The following is a 24,034-nucleotide window of genomic DNA, read 5'->3' as shown; positions in this document are numbered from 1 at the left end:
AAGGGAGGCTGTTACAAAGCTCCTACCGTAGCTTTTACTCTACTATAAAAACTACACGTAACCCACAATTCCTCCTTTGGCTCTGACGAAGGGCTAACGCTCGAAATGTCAGCTTTTAGATTTCTGTACGGTGGCCAATTTACATTATCAACTCCGTTGATAAAACCAAATTTTTGTATACTACTTCTCCACCGACGCAGCACCACAGTTTCTTTAAGAACTACCCCCTTCATTCATTTCTTCCAAAGCTTATTGCCATGTACTTGAAATTAAAAATATCGACCCCCTTCAGTCTACTTCTCTGTAAGTTTTCACCGCTTTATTTAATCTTGTAGAATTTAAGTTGACTAATACATTGTTACAAAATGACTTAAATTCAATAAACGTGGAAAATAATAAAGAACCTTACCTCTACGAGGCAGAACAAGGGAATAGTTTCACACAATAGAGCAGAGCAAAGAACCACGATTTTCTGGCCGCCCTGTTGTATTTCCTGTGCAACCAGGCCTTTTCTCTTTTCCATGCTCACTTGCTTAATCCAGTAGCAGTCTTCTTGAAAATATTTTAAAAGAAATGATGAACTAATGGCTATCCAAGTGTACCTTTACAGTATTATAGCCAATGAGACAAGTAAATTAATTCAGCATCTTCATTAATGTTTAAATTGTTATTGAAATACCTTAACAAAGGAATTTCATATACAATTTTTCAGGTTATTTATAAACTAATCAAAAAAAGTTATTTTAAGGTTTTCATTGGATAAATCTTGTGCTTTGTCAAGAGAATAAGAATGACAAGCTTTGGAAGCCTTTTTTTGTTTCATTTCTCCGGATCACTTCACGACCTGGACAAAACGGATACGACCCCTCCTCCCGAGGGCACAGTGTGCCCTCCCCCAGGTATTTTGTATGGGTTCCATAGCTAAAAATGTCCAGTTGATCTAGTACTATCGATATCATTTTGCCGAGTTTGGCTGCTTTTGCCACAAGTGCACAATCTTGCTATTTAATTGCAAATATGGCTGGACTACAAAAAGAGATCTTTTCTTTCTGTTTTCGTTTTCCTAATATTAGTATTGAAATTGAAATTTCCGCTTGTCCAGTTGGCTTGAACTAATATATATGATCACACGTTTGTCCTTGAATGGTGCGGTTATAAATCTCATTTCCGCCACTTTTTTAATCATCTTCCATTTTTATTCATGAATACAATTCTTCTTGGAACCAAGGAAATTTAACAATTTTTCTTCTTGGCATATCAGGGTAAGATATATTAATTACTTGAAGATACGAAAGTAGTAGGAAACCACGAGGAAAGTCTTGAAATGAGCAGGTTTTGTTGAGTTGCATTTTAGAAATTCTAGTCACTTAATTACTGTGCCTTTGATCCAAATTTTGATCTTAATATCCTCCCGTTCAATTTTCTCCCCAACAAAAGTGTTGGTCATCGGAAAGAAAAACCTTCAACCTTTCAAAACCCAGAGATTCGTGCATTTGAATTGCGTACCTCGAAGTTAAAGAATACGCTAATTTTGACCTACTTTCCATCTGGATAAAATAATGCAAGACAAATTTAATTAGATTTCGTCAATGGAAAGGCCTAACTTTCTAATATTTGGTAAAAGATATGTAATAATATAGATATCAGAGTTTTGGTTCACGTAATTGTTCAAAACACTATTAGTTTCCTTTTGCAGTGCGAAGTATCGGACATTTGCCTAAAATTCTAAGCAATGACAAAGATATTTTAATGAAATTTCTCACAAATATGAAAATGTTTGCCGGGTGAATGATACATCTTTATCTAAACGGTTGAAACCCATGCAAGGAAATATCATATTTTTGAAAGCTAGAGCCTTCGTACCACCTACCTTCACTTCACTGTCCACATGTCTCTTTCTGGCGGGTTTACGTACAACATCAGCGATTTTTTTCTTCTTCGACGGAAAGAGAATCTCGCCAGAAAGAGACATGTGGATAGTGGAATGAAGGTAGGAAGGCCTTAGTTTTTCAAGAATATTGTTATTCCTTGAGTTTCGACCGTTTAGATAGAGATCTGTCATTCACCTGGCGAACGTAAGTCACACACGATTGGGCTGCCTGTGGAGTAATAGAGTCCTGTATTTAACCTCTTCCCTTCTAAGAATGACACGTATCGATTTTACTCTGTCAAACTGAACGTGAGGCTGTTTTACTCGTCAATGGGGACTTCTCAGGGGTGAGCAGATAACAATATCTATGCACGGACCGATCACGTACAATTTACTTTTTAATATATTCAACGCGTCCCTAAAAAACAACAATAATAATAGTAAAAAAATAAAAGTTTTTTGTGACAATTTGTGTGACACATTGCATTAGTTACTAAGATCTCGTACGTAAAGTACTTTCTGTCGGCAAGAGCTTGTCATTAAAAAGTATTTACTTTTGACTTCTCTGATGTTTGACTTTGTATTTTAGCTCATGAGTCTTAAATGGACACACTCCGCATGTTACTATTCTGTGGTGTCAGCGCGTAAACATTTTTTTTTTCATTCCCTCTCCTAGCTTAAAAGGCTATTTTTTTTTTATGCGTATATAAGTTTTTTTTTAGTTTTTCATATCATAGTGCTTTTTTGCCCCCATACTGTCCCAACAGTTTTTCTTCTAGTCTGTGGTCTTTTATGCAATTCAAACTGATTTGTGCAAAATGATCTTTTAAAGTGGTCCTGGCCTGTTTCCTTGAAAACGAAAAAAGGCCATGAAAATCCTTGTCCAGCAATGCACTGACGTGATCAGATAGGTAAAGGTTAAGTCTGCTACGAGCCTAGAAGGCCCATCAGGCCGGCGCTTATCTCCGGTTTCTGTAGCATGAAGCGACTAGGAGTACTTTTTACTTCCCCCTGGATGGGATGCCAGTCCATCGCAAGGTAACCCCCCAGCATTAAATTGGCCGGTACCCATTTATACACCTGGGTGGAGAGAGCCACCGTGAGAGTAAAGTGTCTTGCCCAAGAACACAACACAATATCCCCGGCCAGGACCCGAGCCCGGATGAGGCCACCGCGTAATTAGATGCACGTCTAATTTTGATATCCAACACGAAGTGTCCCTTTAGATCTAAGCCTTTGCTACCTATTTCTAACAATAAGGTTAAGGTGAAGGTTACGGTCATTTTTAGTTCAGGGTAAATGCAGCTGTTTATCGTTACTTGAGGAGCAGCAGTTGGAGAACACTTTGTGATGTTAATTGTCTGTATCCGAGACACAACTGATGTTGAAGAGCAAGGGGACACTTTGTGACGCTTATTGAAATCACCGTGCATCTAATTACGCAACCTCGTTCCCAGGGTCTCCATTGTCGTTGTCCTCATCCAGACCCTGGAAACGAGATCGCTAATTACGTGCATTTCTGGACATATGATAATGCCAAACATCACGGAATGCCAATATAGCTTGCGTGACCTTGTTAAATCATCTGTGAGAACAAGGAATGAACAAGGTTGTGTTAATGAAAGATACTATGATTACTCGTTCTTCAAATGTTGACGCTTTCAGGTAATTAAGATTCAAAATTTGAATTTTAAAAATAAAATTCTTTAGAGTGTTTACAGCAATATTGCGGAGAATTGAGGTAAACCACGACTCCCTACTCCACTTTCTCTGGCTGTCATGGAAACATGAAACGACTGAAACACGTTGTACGACAAACCAGTTCTTTTAATGGTAATTCAAAATCATCATTAAAAATTATGTTGCTTACAATTTGTTCCCTCGAAATTTAGGATCGATTTGTTTTGATTAGAAGTAGATCTTAAAATGACTTCAGATCGAGAGAAAATTCAATACAGCTGGTGACATAAAAAAAAAAACCAACACTGAGATGAAGACAAATATTTGAACACTTGGCCTAATTAACAGGCTGAAATTTTGGTATTCCGTGGAATATCAACTCAAAGTGCACTTTACTCCCTGATGGTTATACTGTGGTCAGCTCTAATGAAAAAGGTCAGTTTTTTCGTTTAAATAACCTTTTGCAATGGACTTTAGTTGACTCTTTGTGGACTATTTACAAATAATAGTGTACCTTATTCTGTACTGAGCTCCTCGATTACGACCACAATATTTATGCATTTAGTTCTCGCCATGCATTTAGTTCTCGCCATTTATTGCCTTTATATACCAAAAAATCCAAATTAACTACTGTCTAAACCAAGTTTGGATCCATGTCAGTGCAAATTAGGGAGCGCTTAAGCAGCACCTCTGTTGTAATGACCGCCCCCTGCATAGCCTGGTTTCAGAATATATAGCGCCAGAGAAGCATCTTCATTAGCAGCATTCGAGGCTATGTGGCAGCTGCTGGACAGTCAAAAGAGCATTTTGTCGACTTGTTAATTTTCTTGAGATCCTGTCGTTGGGCGTGGCCAATGTTGCAACCTTACCTTTAAAGTGAAATTACGATATCCTGGAATCGAGTAATGGTTTTGCGATGCCTCTGTGATGGATTTTCGTTTGAGTAGATTTTAAACAAATGCGATGATATACTTACTACTTACTTATCCTCATCGGGCCCATGAGGACTCTTAAGGCCGGAAATGCGATGATATAATCTGTTCATTTTCTTTAACTGGAAATGTCAGCCACAAAAATCTTTCGGGAAATCTTGTACGGTAATGTTCGAGCCAATAATGCAATCTGGCGTTTTTGAGAAAATGTTACCAAGAATCGAACATTCCCAGAATATCGCGGCAACAGCTGAAATATAAAATCGGCTAATAATTTCCGTGTTTGGAAGACCTTGGTGTGATATGAATTACGACTCTATTCGTTTCGCTCAATATTGACTTATTTTTGAGAAAATTGATAATAACCGAATTTCATTAACATGCCACTCTGGCACAAGCACCTTGCTCTAGTTTTGTGGTGTACAAAAGCCCTTGCCCCGTACAATGTCTTGTGTTCCAAGACATACCTGTGCTTATCACAATCCCAGTGTTTTATTAAAGAAGAATATTGTTGGAACGACTTCACACATCCCTCCTCTGGGCCAAAAAACAGTTTTGGTTTTTCTTCGCACTGTTCGTTGTCACTGGTATCATCTGTCGGTGGCCATCTCAAGCTCTGTGTTACCTGCTTACTGGCCTTAAGGGTCTGAAAAGAGGCTTTACTGGAACTAGGATTGTCGACACGCTTGCTTAACTGTGGAAGTAGATCGGTCCTTTGTTTGAGAAAACTTCTCTACTGTAAAATTACACCCGAACCAATTCCATAGACGCTCCATACTTGTATACCTTCGCTTGTTTATGCAATGTTGTTAAGAAAACGTATGCCCTCATATTTCATTGGAGTGGATCTTGTAGATGGTTGCGAGCCGTTTACAACGACGCTGACTCACACCATTCCACCAAACGACTCAATCGCATGACCAAAATAGACCTTTTTTGGAATTCTCACGGCTGGACTGGATCTAGCATGAAATGGAGGCTAATGGGGGCAAATTAAATTGCATTGAAAAAGATTTGCAGGAATTAGCCTCCATTTTGTGCTAGATCCAGTCCAGCCGTGAGAATTCGAAAATGGTCTATAACATTCTCATGTTACCCTTCAGTGTAGCGGCCTTACGATTACATGAACCTTTTCCATCGTGAGGATCTGAAAAGTCAAAAGATGCTATGCTTTGTAGCTACTTCGTGCACTGAAATTAATTTGGATGCACAGGGGTAGCACCTTGCCTTATCTGACGTGAGATAAGCAGAGTCGATTTGTGGCGTAATCTTAATAAGCTGACTGAAGATGTCATCAACAATTGCAAGGACAGTGGCACTGGCTTGATTGCAGCTGTCGAAAACATGAAGGCAGGTTAACATTTTAGTTTCCTCATTGGTTTCCTTATTTCTACGCTTATACGACACGGAATTCCACGCTTTGCGAGCCAATCACTTTGACTTTCACGAAAAATTTCGTTGGCAATTTCTTGAGGATAGCTGAGAGCATATGTTCGACAATGATCGGGGACCGTCGAATTTTCAGAGACGCGAACCTTCCGCGACAAAAATACAATCAAGACATTGAGGATGGCAACCAAACTACAACAGCTCCACAGATATCTAGTCAGAGTGTGTCTTAATGAAGAAAATTTGAATGAAGAGCCTGTGTATGAATCTTGTTGTTCGTTCACTAAAAGTGCCTTCTCTGTAGTTTAATGGTTATATTTCTGTACGTTGTCAAAGCGAACTAAGCTTGAAAGCTTGAAAAAAATTCCAGCTCATCCCACGAACCGATGTTTTGTGGTGTTTAATGCACATTTTCGGATAATATTTTGGTACACATTTTTTCAAATTCCATTCAACTTCATGTTTACCGCCGCCTTAATCGATCTGGAGGTGTTCCTACTCGCAAACAAACTCACCTTGTAGTCACCTTTAAGGTAGCGCTTCGTTAATTGGAGTTTTTCCTTTTGCACCTTAGTCCATATGAAACCCTTTCCATAGTGCTCTGCCAGCGCGTCAACCAGAGCTTTTCGTTCTTCAAATGCTTTTTCACCATTTCCTACTATCTTCATATGTTGCCGCCAGCGAAGCCTTCGAAATGTTGACCATGTTGATTAAAGTTTGAAGTTTGAAACTTTCGACACTCATTGACGAAAATCACATATAACAAGTATATTTCGCTCAGTTCGAGCCTCTTCAATGTTAGTAGAACAGTATGTAAATCAAACTAAGTCATGTTATCCACGGTACAAACAAAAGACGTAAAAACAAAACAATCATTCAAACAAGGTCGCTCTGGGAATTCGCACAAAGTTCCATTCACTTCTTGTGTTCATCAGCTGTGCAGCGGGAATTTTTCTGATTCTGACCGCCTCTGCTATCTGTCTTGCCATAGGGTCACTTCTGTAACTACCGGTAACGTTTATGCTGAAATCCTGTTCTATCCCGCCGTGTTTTTCCTCGCAATGCCTCCATAGTGCAGATTCTTCCTATTTTCCCGCCAAAAGTCTCAGGTGTTCCTTTCCTCGAGTGTAAGCGTTTGTAGACGTCTCTCCTACGTATACATCACCACACTCCTTACATTTGATCTCAGTGACGCAATTGGTAGCGCACGAACCTTTTCTTCCAGCGCCCTCTTTGCATATGAAACAATCATCTCTGCTGCACGAACTTTGCCTTGAGGAATCGGACCTCTGTAGGAGTCTCTCCAGTTGCTGAAAAATAATCCACCCTTGCAGAAAACTTTGCTCAGAACTTTGCACAGTAACTTAGATACTGTAGTACAATATGCTCGGGAATCAGGCTTCTCAGAACATTGGAAACTTTGATTTCCACACGTGATGATAGCTTTAGTTTTTTTCACCAAAAGGGACTCTTGCACTATGTGAGTACTCCCAATAAACGCTATGAAATAATAAAGCTTCTTAGGCGCAATATATATACATTCTAGTGCATTTAACGGCTGGGACTTTAGTACTTCTTCCATGGAGCTGGAGATGATGTCTGACAATGTTAAAGCGATACCTAGTCAAGTTCGGATCCATTTTCAGTTATCGTTCCTTGAATCTCAGTTTGTTTGCCATGACGGACAAAATTTGTCTCCGCGCACTCCAGTGATCTGCATTGCTGTAACATTCAGCCAGGCATTCCATTAGGGAGGTGTCAAAGGTACATTCATCACCTTTTGACTTGATCAGGCCTGAGAGCAGCATTTCAGAATCACCACGAGCAATTTCTGTGAAGCATATATTAACGGCCTGTCGCACGTTTCTCGTATACAGCCACTTGTTCCAATCAGATGCATGTGATCACGGTGTTTCCATGGAATGACGGATTGGACTTACGTCTCTCCCTTGCTGATGCTGTATGTTACCGACTAAAGATGGTTCAAAAACACTTTTATTAGCTAATGAGTGTCTGGACACTGGAGTGAAGAAAAGTTCCTCCTGGTAGTTTGTTTTCTCCTCATCTTGGTTCAGTGCGACACAGAATCAGAAGAGTAAATTTTACTAACTAATCATGATTTTTAAATTTAAACTTCAAGTTTTCATCATAATTCGATCAACTAGAATTTCAATTCACGTCATCTCTCGTTCAAGGCTATGACGATCATTCACTAACCGCCACCGCGCACCGGTGGCTCAGTTGGTTGAGCAAAGGGCTGTCACGCGGGAGGTCAACTCCAGCCGGACCAACACTCAGGGTCTTTAAATAACTGAGGAGAAAGTGCTGCCTTTGTAATTACATCTTCAAATGGTTAGACTCTCTAGTCTTCTCGGATGAGGACGATAAGCCGGAGATCCCGCACTGAGTTTTCCAAGTAGGAATGTATCGTTAAGGACACGAGCACTTTCTGTTAAGGTTTCATTACAGAAAAAGCGGCATTGGCGGACGTCTGCGGTGTTTCCCCTGGGTAACGTCTTTCCCCACAATTTTACTGACTTTTCTTTTCTGCGCTCTCTCAAGCTTCGCATTGCTGAACTTATTTCGTCATCATGTGTGCCTTTTATCCCGCTTTGCACAGAATGACTGTGATAACTCTCCTTTTTGCAAACCGAACGTCAATAATCTTGTTTCAAAAGGCATGCAACCGAGTTCTCGAGATCTCCAGTTGTTAAGGCACAATGTGTCATACCATGCATCCGCCTCTTTTTGCATTGTGTCCAAGGGACATTGTAATCTTTCTGTAGTGACGTTTTGGCACGGTATACACTTGTCCCAGTCGACTTGAGATATAATCTCAGATTTATTGTCTTTTGTTTCTTTCACTCCTTTAAACACAGTTCTTTTATTTCTAATAAAGACACAAATAGGAGGTAGGAAGGGCCTTTCCTCATTGACAATAAAAAGGTAAATAGCATTTGCTCCATTGCGTGAAATACAAATGTAACTAATCTCTTTACGTAAAACGGATAAGACTCCTCCTCCCGAAGGCAGATTGTGCTCTCCCTCAGGTATTTTGTATGGGCTCCATAGCTAAAAATGTCCAGTTGATCTAGCACTATCGATATCATTTTGCCGAGTTTGGCTGCTTTTGCCTCAAGTGCACAATCTTGCTATTTAATTGCAAATATGGCTGGACGACAAAAAGAGATCTTTTCTTTCTGTTTTCGTTTTCCTAATATTAGTATTGAAATTGAAATTTCCGCTTGTCCAGTTGGCTTGAACTAATATATATGATCACACGTTTGTCCTTCAATGGTGCGGTTATAAATGTCATTTCCGCCACTTTTTTAATCATCTTCCATTTTTATTCATGAATACAATTCTTCTTGGAACCAAGGGAATTTAACAATTTTTCTTCTTGGCATATCAGGGTAAGATATATTAATTACCTAAAGATACGAAAGTAGTAGGAAACCACGAGGAAAGTCTTGAAATGAGCAGGTTTTGTTGAGTTGCATTTTAGAAATTCTAGTCACTTAATTACTGTGCCTTTGATCCAAATTTTGATCTTAATATCCTCCCGTTCAATTTTCTCCCCAACAAAAGTGTTGGTCATCGGAAAGAAAAACCTTCAAACTTTCAAAACCCAGAGATTCGTGCATTTGAATTGAGTACCTCGAAGTTAGAGAATACGCTAATTTTGACCTACTTTCAATCTGGATAAAATAATGCAAGACAAATTTAATTAGATTTCGTCTATGGAAAGGCCTAACTTTCTAATATTTGGTAAAAGATATGTAATAATATAAACATCAGAGTTTTGGTTCACGTAATTGTGGAAAATACTTTTAGTTTCCTTTTGCAGTGCGAAGTATTGGACATTTGCCTAAAATTCTAAGCAATGACAGTGATATTTTAATGAAATTTCTCACAAAGATACCGACATTGAGCTAAACAAATAGGGCAGTGATTTGTGCCCTAACAATGTGTACTAAACGTGAGAATATGAGCAGATTTGATTTTTTAGCTGTTGCCACGAAATGTTCGGCCTTGGGTCACATTTGCTCTTAAATCCAAAAATAAACAAATTCAAAGAAATTAAATATTGATTTAGTGTAGACGTTCCTGGTAACATTTCGTTCAAAACGATTTCGAAAAGCCGAATATAAGACCCTTGAAGTCAACGTGACCGTTGCTAAATGGTTAGAGAAGTTCATTTTTTTAATGTTTGAAACGAAGAGGTTTTCCAACTACGCCGACCAAACGGACGAAAATGCACTGAAAAATGGAACATTTATGGTAGCAATATAAATGTTCCATTTTCAAAGCATGGTTCCCAGGCCTTTCGTTCCCTCATGACTCGATTTGACACGAAATAGAGGCTGGAAACGGCAGGATCGGTAAAATGTACAGGGATTTCCGAAATTCCGTTCCGATCGGAAAATCAGGAGTAGCTCTGAGGGTATTCCATATTTTCCGAAAGGGTCTTTCGAAAAAAAGACTGCTGCATTCGCCATTTTTCAAAATTTCCGGGATTCTTGGCTGAATGGTAACCCCTCTATGTCTGTCGGTTCTTGTTGGTTCTTAACCTGTACGGTACTTAGTTGCCTTTTGGTTCTCAGGAAGTTAGCGTCGACACTATGAAGAAATCGTGGCTGTTAGTTCTTTTCGGCTGTTTACTTGCCGTTGGCCACTCAACTGGTGAGTAAAACAGTTTTTTGTAGGGACCTTTAGATCGCAGGGCGAGGACGATTACGAATTCAAGTTTTACGTACTGAGCATGCGCACAAGGTTTAGAGGCCGACACTTTTCGAAGTGCGCGTGCTCAGAAGGGAAAACTGGTACTCGTAGTAGCCCTCGTTCTTCGATCTAAAAGTCCTTAGTTGTATACTGATGGTAGGAAACTAAATACACTTGGAACCGGAGTAAAAGCAAAAAAGAAAAGAAAAATAGAAAGATACCCGCAAAGGATGACTTCAAGATACAATGCATACACCGGCTCCTAGTCATGAGTTCCCGAAACGGGTTATTTTCTGCAACTCTGTTGACGTGGCATATATCATCAGTATTTCAAGTTTTTATAGACAACGGGATGAACGAACGTTTCTATTCTCCTGACTTGTAGATCTTCGTCGCTTCAGGCCCAGGACTGTATAAAAATACGTATTATTTATAGCAATGAGCATTTTGAATTTTTCGGGGCGGTATTGTAAGAAAAATCCATCTATTAACTGGAGTAGCGTACGTTCAGAAAGGCTCTGCACGCCCTGAATGTGTGTTTTACATCAGTTTTGGTACATTTCTTAGCTGTCCTATCGTATATCATATGATATGATCAAATTTAAGGTTAATTAAGTAAAGGACGCTAGCACCTGACGATAATTTTAAAATCTTCTCTCTAAACCGTCTCACCTTTCCATACCAATTTTGTTCCCGGAATGTTGATTTACGCTTTCTATGCCGAACGTCTTGGGGTAATTCAGTCAATCAGTCAGTCACTGAGTCAGTCAGTCAGTCAGTCAGTCAGTCAACTTTATTTATAGAAAGTAGCACATAACAGATATTTCTGAACTTGAGCCGAAAACGCTTTAAGCTACTCTGGAACTGAGTCAAAATTTAAAATTTATGACCGTACGAAAAATAACAAAAAGAGATAAAAAATTCAAAGTTAAAAACCATAAATCGCGATGAAGATACAATCTTACAAGAAGCTTAAAATTACTAAGTTAAAAAAAAAAATTGTTTTTGGAGCAGCCTTAAAAGAGCCAATAGTGTCCTTTCCCCCACATCCAAACGGAGGGGGTTACAAAGCTCCTACCGTAGCTCTTACTCTACTATAAAAACTACACGTAACCAGCAATTCCTCGATTCGCTCTGACGAAGGGCTGACGCTCGATCGAAATGTCAGCGTTTAGAATCTCTGTACGATGGCCAATTTACATTATCAATTCCGTTGATAAAACCAAATTTTTGTATACTTTTTCTCCACCGACGCAGCACAACAGTTTCTTTAGAAACTACCCCCTTCATTCATTTGTTCCAAAGCTTATTGCCGTGTACTTTAAATTAAAAATATCGACCCCCTTCAGTTTTCCTATTATATATATCGCGGACAAATTAGGTTATAGTTTCTTTAACGACTAGTCCTGCGGTGACTGTCTGATCTGAGTTCTTATGTAGTAGCCGTGTTATATAGCCCGGACAGTCGTTTTTATTTATAACGCGCCTACGTGTAAATATTAAACTACTCTTTTGGAGCTTTACTTATCCTTAAAAGGCAACCAATCAAGCCGTATATAAAGCATTTCACACCTTTCTCCAATATCTGCATCCAGGACTACACGGGCTGCCCATTTTTGAAGGCGAGATACACTTCAAATATTTTCTTCCTATGCAAAATAGTACCTTTAGACAACGTTCTCGAAGCTGTCGTCTTCCGAGTCCCTGCTAGCGCTTAGCTCCCTAATATATGTGGTTCAGAACTTTAATAGTTACTTCTTACTTGACAAACTATTGCCCTGAGGCTCAGTTTGCTTGAAATTCGCAGTTGGTAGAACAGTGCTTAGATGAATCTTTCAGTGATTAATAATCTTAATTGCTGCCGCAGTGAGCAAGCCTGACGCGAACGAACGAGGCAGCTCTCTAATCGGGAAACGACTGAACACCTTGCTGGTGCATTTCTTAATTTACGATTACGAGTGACGTGAATTTGAGAACTTTAAGAACATCACAAGTGAACAAAATCACGAAATGCACGAGTTTTTTTATTTATTGTATATTCACTTCATCGCTATGTTTCCTAAACAACTTCCGTATTGCACTGTAAAACTTCTTTACACTCTGTGACCTGTTTATGTATTCATCATTGACCAATCAGAAACGCGACATTTTGTTGAGTATAAAATAAGTATAGTATTATTAGCCTCGTTTCCTTAGGCCGTAAGGCTATCTACGGCCACAGATATAATTCAGTTTGTAGGAGTTACATAAAGCATTCTAGTCTTGGTAGTCTTGGTAGCACATTCTGCTACCATCAGCAAAACGGGTTGTCTTCATGGCATGGCCACAGAATATCTAACGATGCCATCAAGCTTAGAAACTGTCTCGCTCCCTCATGCGATCAGGCCACCCTCGAGGGAGTACTTGGTTGATAGAAGATCGCGCATGGTTAGTTACGCAGGGCTTTTCGTGTAGCAAGCCCGAGACTTTGGAATTATTTTTTAATAGAATTAGGGGAGGATCGTCTTCAATTTACATTTTCAACAAAGTATTAAAAACTCATTTATATAAACAATGTATTTTGAAGGGTTTATTAACTGTAACTGAAATGGGGTATCCTCATACTATTTATTATTTATATTTACATACATTTTTATATTACTATTCTTCTTCTTCTTCTTCATATTGCTATTATTGCTATTATTATTATTATTATTATTATTATTATTATTATTATTATTATTATTATTATTATTATTATTGTGGATTCAGCACAGGCTTTTCCAAAAGTTGGATCCGGGTTATCTTCTTGGGAGCCAGTCAACAACAAGTTGCCTAAGGAAACTCAAATTTAATCATGGCTTTCATCGCTCTGGAACCTTTCTCAAAATTCTTGCTGTGCCAAGGAGAGAGGGTTTTTTGAATTAGTTCTATAGAAGTGTTAGTGCCAATGCGCTTTAAGTTGCTTTCAAGCCTTTTTGGAACTGTTCCCAATGCCCCAATTACTACCGGAAGCACCTGGGTTCGGACACTCCACAATTTCTGAATCTCTCTTGCTAGGTCCTGGCATTTCTCTCGCTTTTCCTCTTCCTTGGCCTTTACAGCTGTGTCTTCTGGGACCGCTATCATGTCTAAAGTCGCACTTCCACAGCAAGTCCCAGTGTACCACCCTTGCAACATTATCGTGCCTCCTTTTATACTCTTGCTGTGCCAGTTTGGAGCACCCACTCACTCACTTATTATTATTGTTGTTGTTATTATTATTATTATTATTATTTATATTATTATTATTATTATTATTATTATTATGACTATCATTATTATGATTATGATTATTATTATTAATATTATTATTATTATTTGCAAAAAAAGAGAAGAAATGTCGACATTATTTCGAACCATGTTTCCTTTTTTCTAACATTGTGTTTTAAGCCTTCAGGAAAGTCTGTTATGGCAAATATGGATGTTTCAGCCATGCTCCACCTTTTATAAACTTACTCATGGCCCTTCCACAAGCTCCAGATGACGTAAACACGACCTTTTCCTTGTACACAAGAGCCAATGCTAAACAGGCGCAATTGGTGGATGACAGCGACGTAGAAAAACTCAAAAAATCCAACCTGGATGTTTCAAAAAGAACAATAATCATCTGTCATGGCTGGTCTGGTAAGAAAGACGGTTTACTTGTTTTTTAACTTAATCTTTGCAAACTAAAACCAGGTTACAACGATCTCGTCAAGAATAAATCGACCTCCTTCAACGTGTTTAGTTCTTTAAAGGGAGAGTATCACGGGATTGAGCATGTTCTAGCCTTAACGAGAGCATCATTTATGAAGTAACCGGAAGCAACGGCAGACGTGCAAGTACGCGTAAAATTTTCATTAAACAATCATTATTGAGCTAAGGGCGGTCGACCTCGCAGATGACTGAACGAGAACTTTTCAATCGTACGTGTAAATTTCCCGCACAAATTATAGCGTCACTTCCGATTGGCTTATAAACGGTGACATCCGCTACGGCTAAAACATGCACGATACCGTGATACTCTCCCTTTATTCCTTCCAATGCCTCAGAAAAGGTTCCCAGTCACAGTTGATAACACCCTTGTCTTCACTTCCCAAATCTTCTTCACTTCTCCCCGCTAGTTGTTAGCCACTATTATCACTATCATTATCGTTATCGTCATCGTCATCGTCATCGTCATCTTCATCATTATCTCCATCTTTATCGTGATCGTTATGGTTAATTTTTTCGAAGTGGTGAGTGTACGCATGCGAGAAAAATCGTACCGTGTAAATCAGCCCTTGGGATATGTCTCTAATTTTGATGGTGAAATATAAAATGTATCTCCTTTTCATGAACACTGCGAAAATTCTGAACAAATGGTTGGTTGGTAACTTAATCCGTCTCCCTTGGCCTGTAGTTCCGGGCGTTCGTGGACTTTGCGCATGCGTAAATGCTGATTTTGTTACCCCGTAGTTTTTCTTAATTTTGCAACCTTAGTTTTTGTTTCCGCTTCCGGACAGTAATTTCTCTTCATTTTTTGCATATTAACTTGAATTAATTTCAAATGTATGTGCTAATAATTAGAAGAAAATTCTGTAGGCGAAGAAAAAATTAGAAGGAAAGTAAGCGAAATCAGCGGTAATGGTTTTTATCTCCGGTCATCCACTTTGATTAACGAGCTGTCTGAGCAGCTTAATTAAGAATTTCGTGCGTGGCTTACGCGGTCGGTAGGAATTCAGGGTCAGTGGAAGCCTCGCTTTCATTTAAAGGATTGGTCACTGAGCAAACGTATGTTGAATAATCAAAAAAATATACCAGTAGCCACTTAAGGTTTCAAATAACTGAATGACTGTCATGTTTAGGCTCCCATTTTAAACAATGATGATAAAGATAATTCTGAGCACCTATTTCAGTAGAGGTGATATATAAACATTGCTTTAGTGTTAACTAGTGTCTGGAGATACCATGACTCGAGAGAAACGAATTCGAGTCGTGCAACTGTTGGATTCGTTTCCATTTGAAAAATTTCGCGTTCGTGTAAACGTTGCCGTACTCGCACCAATGCTTTCATGAGCTTGCAAAAGCTAAGTAGCTCACGACCTGACTGCCACAAAGTGCGGTCGACGTTCACATTTTGGGTCCTCATCATCAGAACGAGTCGTCACGAAAAAACACCATACTTTCAACCACGCTTTCATATCCATTCCTGCCGTGGTTTTTTCTATAAGGACGCTTTCCATTTGAAAGAAATGACTGGCCAGACCAGGCATTTGGACTAACTCTACAACGCCTTGAAATAACATGTTTTGTGGATGATATATACTCCTCCAGAAGAACGCGAAGGATTATCTTGCAAGTGTTCCTTCAAATTATTGCAATCTTTGCAAACTGACGGGTTTGGCCGACCAGCCCTGACAAAAGGAAAGCACCCTAAGTCTCTCACGACCTGACTACCTGAAAGTCCGATCGACTTTTGACGTGTCGGGTTGTCGTCAACCTAACGGATCGTCACGAACCGACACCGTACTTTCAACCAAAGTTAACATAAGTTGGCACCACGATTTCCTGTAGACGGTCGACATGCACGTTAGATAGTCACATAGCGTGGAAAATAAAGTGATGAAACATTTAAAACACTGTTCTGCGTTCTCTCTTTGAGCAGATAATGGACGTGGTGTTGCAAACGAAAACTGGGGATACAGAATGAGAGATGCACTTTTAGACCGAGAGGACTGCAACATCATATTGGTTGATTGGTCCGGAGGCGCTTTCGAATCCTATGGACAGTCTGCGGGAAACGCTCGTCTCGTCGGGGCTCAAATTGCCGAACTTATAAAGTTCATTATCGGAAAGAACGGCGGATTGAAATATTTGTCAGATCAATTCTACCTCATTGGGTTCAGCCTTGGTGCCCAGATTACTGGTTATGCTGGGCGTCGACTTAGGGAAGTGGGTATGGATCTCGGTCGCATCACTGGTAAGACTAAATGAATTCAGAATATATATAATGTCATAGATTTGAACGTTGAACACCATAGCTGTTAGCTAAGCAACTTAAGGAGGCTCAAACCAGTTCAACACTCATTCTCTGCAAAGTCACTTTAAAAAAATTCTAAGGAAAGGATTCGTAGCCACCTTCACGACTGGAAAATATTTAAATTACGGACTGCTAGCCTGGTGCCAAACCTCTAACGCTAATCTTAACAAAATTCTTAATCCTCCGGAAGCGAGCGCTAGCCCTGCGTTTAATTCATTTGCAAGTAAAAGAGAGCATGCTATGTAAAAACATTTTACCCGTGGGCATGCTGTACTACAAAGCTATATCAACTCAAATGCATGATATCCATTGCAAAACTGCACCTACAAAACTTGATAGAGCGTTTTGTAACACTCGAGCAGAGGAAGTGGGCAATTTTTTTGAGAAAATTTCAAGGTTACATCAATCAATCCTTCTCCTTTACATTAGTCAATCCTCGCGAATTGCATGTAGAATATTGAATAAACTTCCTCAGTAGTTACGAAAAAAGAGGAGATTTTCATTTAAAAATTGTATAAAACAAATATTACTATATGAGGATTCTCATGTTGATCTTAATATCCTTACACAAAAATTACCTCCTCTAGTCAGTAGAGATATTTTTCAGTGTAATTTATAAACTTTGTCATCGTACTAGTAATTAAGTATGTTGAAACTTATTTTCCGTTATGCTCTTAAATTGTCCATATAAATAATGAATTCATCTTTTTGGTTTGGGTTATTTATTTCAAGTTTTGCTTTTAATCAATTAATTGTTTAGTAATGTACTATTCAAGACTTCTTTGTACATATTTAGATAAAACACTACCTGCCTAGATTAGTATTTGCTATTTGAGGGATACTGTAGGCTTTACCATCATCATAATAAAAGAAGAAGTTAATAAACTTGACTTGTGGTAAACTTGTGGAAAAAAACATTAAGTTGGCTCCGGAGATTTTTTCAAACTTTGAGTTTTATCTTAGCCCGCTAACCCTTTTCTAGCAATGAAAATTGGGAGTTCGTTTTTTGAGATATAAGGGTTTTAAAGACAAAATTTAAGGCGCTCTTAGATGGCTCATTTGTCGTCATGGTGACCTATTACGTCACATTAATGGAAGCATCTTTTTGAGACCTTTCTAGGCAATTATTTGTGTTTTCGTCATTTCGTTCCAAAACATTTCCATGAGGTGAAACAAAGTCGTTGAGTTAATCCTTCGAATAAGATACCTTGAGCAGTTAAAAGTAAGTCTGAAAAAATGAAGGCTTGCACTTGAACGGGATTCGAATCCCAAGCAAGTGCAGCTACGACTCCCGTTCATGGTATGATGAAATTGACGTATAGAGTGTTTTCGCTCATCTGACCAGTAGCCATATTTGCATACTAAAAAAAAAAAGGAAGAATTTTCATAAAAATAGAGTTCAATTCCGGGAACAATACTTCACTCCTCCAATATGGCGCTATTTCTTTGTCACGGTCACCATGACGTCATGTGAAAACATTCTATAAAAACACTGCGGACGTCTTTGGATCTGACTCAAAAAGTTCTCATATAGCTGTAGTGTTAACATCAAACCGGGAAGTTCAGTGGTAAAAAGGGAGGGAGGATCTTACAAACAAGAACTACAAACAATAGAGTGACGAATATTGTGAACAGATTGCCCCTGGGGGCATTTTTATTTTCATAGTACTCTATATGCGTCCACAGTTGATTCCCAACTATTCGAATGTGTTCAAATAGAGTCTTTGTATCCGCTTCTTTTATAGCCGTATGTGAATATCCAGAAAGGAAGAGAATATAACAGTTTTCAAAAAATTGTTTGTACGAGTGATCAGAAAGCACTTAATTAATATCTACAAGTCAAACTTAAACACACGCGACGCTTCAACGAAAGATTTTACTACATCAAGAAATATTGTGTTTGTATCATGATAAAGAACTGACTAAAAGTGGAGATTCACTATGGCCGAGGAAAACGATAAGTGACCATAACTCAAGGTGTCTAGCTTATTGATTTGATTCTGAGCCACGGACGTGCTTTTCTCTTGCACTTTAGCTCAGCTCCATACCGTCCTCACCCTGATTAGCCTCTTCATTGACAATTATATCATTAGTAACTAAAAGACATCTTTCGGTACAATCTGGAGTAACATTCATTGGAGGTTGCACTAGTTCACTGGGTTCTCTACAACTTAACTAATGACCAAACGCACAGATAGTTTAATCACTGTTTAATCTCCTTTATTTTGCGCTTCTCAAAGGTTTAGATCCCGCCAGTCCGTTTTATAGTTACGCGAATGTAGATGTTCGCTTGGATCCAACAGATGCCAAATTTGTCGACGTCATTCACACAGATATGCCATTGTATGGAACACCACAAAGCGTAGGCCACATTGACTTTTTTCCAAATGGTGGCGCAGACCAGCCGGGTTGCAATTCTGGAATCTTTGGTAAGTTATCATTCATATAAAGCTCTTGGAGGAAATTAACAATTATTCCATGAGCGTGCGTTGGATATGGGATTGTAAATAGCCAACGAAGCGCGTAGCGCCGAGTTTGCTATAGCCAGTCTCATATCCAACAAGCGCGAATAGAATAATTGTTTTCTTAAATTTTATTTGATTCTGGGAACGCTTGGACACTTGGAAATTAAGGTCAATCAGTTTCCAGCTTGGCAACACCTGGGGCAATCAGTTTCCATATTTGGTCATACGGTACGGTATATGACCTGATAGCCGAGACTGAATGAAACAATCAGAAAGCTTTATATCCGCATTTGGAATTTAAAAATTAACAATTGTTCGTCGAAGGCGAGGTGAATAATTGTTTTAGTATAATTACATAGGTGATTATTTGAAAAATACGCATTTTCCCTAAAACAATCAATTTCTTCGTCTGTGCCTTCGACAAAACGGCTGAGTAATAATCACCTCAAGTGCAACCAATTAGCGCAGAGAATTTTCAATAATCATCTATATAATTATACTAATGTGTGATAAACACAGCTCCATAATGGCTTCACGCTACTTATTAATGGCGTCACAAAGTGACCCTCTAACCATGACCCAGAGCTCCAACAAAAAAGTAACACTTTAGGTTGGAACTCATCGTGATGAGTATGCAAAGTACCATGAACCTTGTTATTAGTGGACTCATATTTGACTTGCATGAAATTGCAAGGAAACCAAAGTACCCCAAAGTTTAGATCTAAAAGTCATTATTCTCGTTTGGACAGGATTTTTCGAATAAATCAATCGCGCTGAACAGAAAGAGCAATGCATCGGCATTTCACAGGATTATTCTGGACCTAAAGGAGAAAAATTAAAAATGATTCCCTAATTAAGCGGGAGTTAGATATGATATGCTAAGATAACAGGCCCACTTTAGCAAATAGATTTCCTGTTGCCGTGCGTCACTCTGTTTAGTAACAGAACACAGATGACGCCAAAATGTAGCGAGCAAAAAAAAAAAAAAACTGAAAAAGAAAAAAAGTGGGCAGTGGACACTATCTGACATTAATTGTCGGTATGAGCTATGTTGAGGCACTTCTGGACATTTCTCGACATTGCCATACTATGATAATCTTTTCTCATGATTTTTCAAAACAATAAAAAAACGTCAGAAATGGTAATTATTTGCTCTTAATCCAACGTTCGGTTTTACAAAGGGGCGAACAAACGTTCTCGACTTCCTGAGGGAGTAGTCGCGACTTTAGTGTTTAGTGTTTTCCACTAAATCTTGTTCATCAGCTCATATGCCGAATGATCGAGACTCATGTTGACAGGCTAAAAAAGAATTGTAGCAGCGAGCGAAATCCCTTCTGTGTAAGCGGAGGCGTTTATAATTAATTTAAATGAAATACTTTTTCTTTGGTGAATATGAAATTGGTTAAAGCCAATAAGGCGCCGCACGCCCATTGGTCATTTTCTAACATTGTCCCGTTCGCAGAATAATTGTTATTAACTCCAGCAGGAAGGTTTTGAAGAGGTTTGGGAATGTCATTGAAACACCAGTGGCAGAGCTTAGTCCTGCGTACCTGCCTCCAACCTTTTATATGCTGATCAAAACATTGTAGAGATTAAGTACCGGAGGGCTTTCCAACAAAATTAAGGTGTGGGAACATTGGGTAATGTACTTTCCTTCATAACCCCACTCCTTTAGATGGTAAAAAAACCAAATGTTGTTATTTTACTATGTTTCGGCTGATTTCCATTACAACACAGAGATTTTAGCTGGAAATAGAAGCTGTGATCATCACAGGGCTCCCGAATACTACATTGCGTCAGTACAGAATTTCTGTTCGTGGAAATCGTATCCGTGCCACAACTCTGTGCTGTATCGACTAGGACGATGCAAGACATGCAATGGTGAATGTCCTACTCTGGGTTACGCTGCTGATCAGGCAAAAAAGACCGGATCACACTACCTGACTACAAACTCTGAGAGACCATTTTGCGGTGGGTAGATTCTTGATTTTAAGTAACCCTAAGTTGAAAACATTAAAAAACCTTTGAGCATCACATGACAAAGATTTTGGCCGCTGTTCTTTATCTTTCTTTTTCAATACGCCGTTCAAGGTATGCCGCAAAGTTAACATAATCATTTAAATATTAATTACATTATGTAACTATTAGTATTAGTTGTGTTTGTGAAGCGCTTCTGGACTCTAGGATTTAAGCGCTATATAAATTCTCTATTATTATTATGATTATAATGAGCTGTGTTCGAGTGCAGTGTGTTTTTGCGTCTGTAGTGTGTTGTTAGGTAGGAAAAAGAGCAAGCAATAGTCCACGTATATACTTTTGTACCTCTATACAACAAGATTTAACGGAAAATTCCACTCCAACAATAAAATAACTTGAAACCACAGAAATTATCTTTGCAATCAAACTTACCGGAATCTTTTTTAAAACAAAGCGTTTGTATCCGAAATAAATATTCAGAATATAAAATCGCATATTTTTGCTTTCCGGCAATTTTACAGGCGCTACCCTCTCTTTGTGTAAGAACAGTTAAACAACCGTAACACGTCACAATTTTTCGAGATGATGGCGGCACCCGGAAAATGGTCCAAATATGAAAATGAGCAATCTTAAAACTTATTTCAGTTTCAGTTGTTATGAGGAACAGAATAACTTATAGTTTATCTGTCATGCAATTCCAGACATTTCTAGAATTGTCTTACAATCTGTCAGTGTTCCAGAAATTTCTTTGATGTGAATCAGTTTCCACAAATAGTACACCTTGTAATACACTATAAATAGCAACAGAACTTTCTAGATGCTTAGAGTAAAATTATGAAAGCAGGCTTGTAATTACAGAAAAAACTCTTTTGCCCGAGGGCTTATCCTCGTGGCCGGCTGTGATTGAACTTTTGCTATGGATGCGATACTGTGATGAAGCTATAATCAACTGCGATAACTATGGTGAAGCTATAACCTTTGACCTTACTATGTCCGGAGAGAAGAAAGAGACGATAGTTGAAAATGGAAGAAGATAAAGAGTTCAGAGTTCATTATGCAGTCTTCTGTAAAAGTTTGTCTACACAGAAAATCCAGTGAGTGGAAAGAAACCCGTGAATCATGGAAGTCAAGCATTGTTGTCTCTAGTCGGTGGCACTTGGAGTTCGAGGTTAATTAAGCTGAATGGCCTTGAAAGACAATAAGCCTGCTTTACGAACTGCTTAACCTAATCTTTAACCTAAGTACATGTAACAAAGCAAAACTAATTAAATAATACTGAAAAAGGGTAACTGCTCGTTGTCACACTTTTGTTGCGTGCCGTATATCGTACTCGGGAGTTCTTTTCATTTATGCCTTGTTCGCGGACATCTCTTGGTTATTCCAGCACGTAACACAGTTCTCATACAAATACTTTTTTTGAAAAAACTCTTTAACATATTGGATTGCATGCAATGGTTTTATGTTATTCTCATGCAGGATTGGAGGTTCCCTTGAATTGACAAAACTAGCGGACTTGAAATTATGGAAGGACTGAAGGAGCGATAACAAGAGAAAATTAAGGAAACAGAAAGAGAGAGAGAGAGAGAGAGAGAGAGAGAGAGAGAGAGAGAGAGAGAGAGAGAGAGAGAGAGAGAGAGAGAGAGAGAGAGAGAGAGAGAGAGAGAGAGAGAGAGAGAGAGAGTCGCCCAGGCCTTGGTTATATTAATTTCAGTTAAGTTATTTTTAGATGTCACGAAGTCTGTTCCGTGAGACCTCGAAAAAGTCAGTGTAATTACGGTTTATTGACGAAAACGAGTTTCAGAAGCAAGGGAATTGGAATATCTTGCCCCAAAAGCCGGAGTGGGCGATAGATCGATTCTACAATTTCTTTTGAATCTAATGGCTTGTTGGATGAAAAATACGTCTTCTGAAGCCATACTGAGTATCCAACAGCTATTACACAATACCAGACACGTTCATGTGACAACAACAGTCACGGACGTCTCGAGAAATAAATTTCCAATCTTAAAAAGACTTTTGTAAAATTCAGATATCTCAGCCAACTCCCCAACTCTCCCTCTGTTTCTCTCATTTTCACTTGGCGATGAAGAAAGCATCTTGAATCGTAGACAAGTTGACAGTAAATGACGCTCAAATGGCTGCATGATCGCGTGACCGACAGTGAGGAATCCTAGAGGATATCACATGCAGTTTTTTTTCTCCTTCTAGTCTCAAGTGTCCTCGAATACTGAACAACCAAAGGGCATAAAGGCAAAAATTAAAGTTATTTATGCTGTGAAATATTTCATTCAAAACGCACATAATCTCGATAAGTGTCCCAATTCAGACTTCGTATTTATAATTTTGCGTGTTTTACTTGTTTTACAGAGAGTTTCAATCGAGTGTCGTAAAACCAAAACCAAAGTAATTATTTTGGCCAATCAAAAAGGACAGAGATAATCCGGTAAACCAATCAAAACTCGAAGTAATTACAGGTAGCCGACACAAAGCGCGGGAAAATGTGCACGCGCAAGTCACGGTGGGTTTTGGTTTCACTTCTGATTGGTTGAAAAAGTGGCGCGAGAACTTTGAACCAATAACTGAATGAAGTAATCATAAACCAAAGCAATTCGCAAATCAATTTCGACACTCAATTGAAAACCGCTCTAAACGCACATCATAATTAATGATTACTCCTAGTTTATTGTTTATTATTGCAGGACAGAGTCCTCCTAAGGGGTTGTTCAACTGGTGATTATCAGCACTGTGAATTGATGGCAAACCAAATCATTGTTGGCTGAAAGGATACTGAATCTCGTCAAATACACAATGTACGAGTTAGTTAAAAGGAAGTCATAAGGGTTTTATATAATCGTGCGGTAAACCGAAGAAACGCAAGATATAATTATATGGTCAAATTTAATTTTACGCCGTTCAAAAGATAGCAATCTTAAGTTGGAGTTATAACTTGTAAAATGAAGGGAAAAGAAATGATGCT

General features: G+C 38.7%; 1 protein-coding gene across 3 annotated transcripts in view; it reads left to right on the top strand.

Annotated features, from left to right (window-relative positions):
• Positions 1–264: 264 nt before the first annotated feature.
• LOC137999172 (pancreatic lipase-related protein 2-like) overlaps positions 265–24,034 on the top strand; it is a 23,788-nt gene continuing 18 nt past the window's right edge. The window contains exons 1-7 of one of the 3 annotated variants that reach the window (XM_068845016.1): positions 265–303; positions 10,476–10,554; positions 14,005–14,238; positions 16,241–16,555; positions 18,856–19,044; positions 20,818–21,051; positions 23,757–24,034. The exon at positions 23,757–24,034 is cut by the window's right edge and continues 18 nt beyond it. In XM_068845016.1, coding sequence (XP_068701117.1) covers positions 10,494–10,554; positions 14,005–14,238; positions 16,241–16,555; positions 18,856–19,044; positions 20,818–21,051; positions 23,757–23,791 — 1,068 coding nt within the window. In that variant the 5' untranslated portion in view covers positions 265–303; positions 10,476–10,493 and the 3' untranslated portion in view covers positions 23,792–24,034. Of the gene's footprint in view, positions 304–3,930; positions 3,986–9,165; positions 9,285–10,475; positions 10,555–14,004; positions 14,239–16,240; positions 16,556–18,855; positions 19,045–20,817; positions 21,052–23,756 lie in introns of those variants that run through there. The other 2 variants (XM_068845014.1, XM_068845015.1) reach the window with 2 other exon arrangements.

This window comes from Montipora foliosa, chromosome 4 (genome assembly GCF_036669935.1).
Source record: "Montipora foliosa isolate CH-2021 chromosome 4, ASM3666993v2, whole genome shotgun sequence".
NCBI lineage: Eukaryota > Metazoa > Cnidaria > Anthozoa > Scleractinia > Acroporidae > Montipora > Montipora foliosa.
The sequence above is the reverse complement of the archived record's forward strand: the minus strand, read 5'-3'. Positions and strand labels throughout refer to the sequence as shown.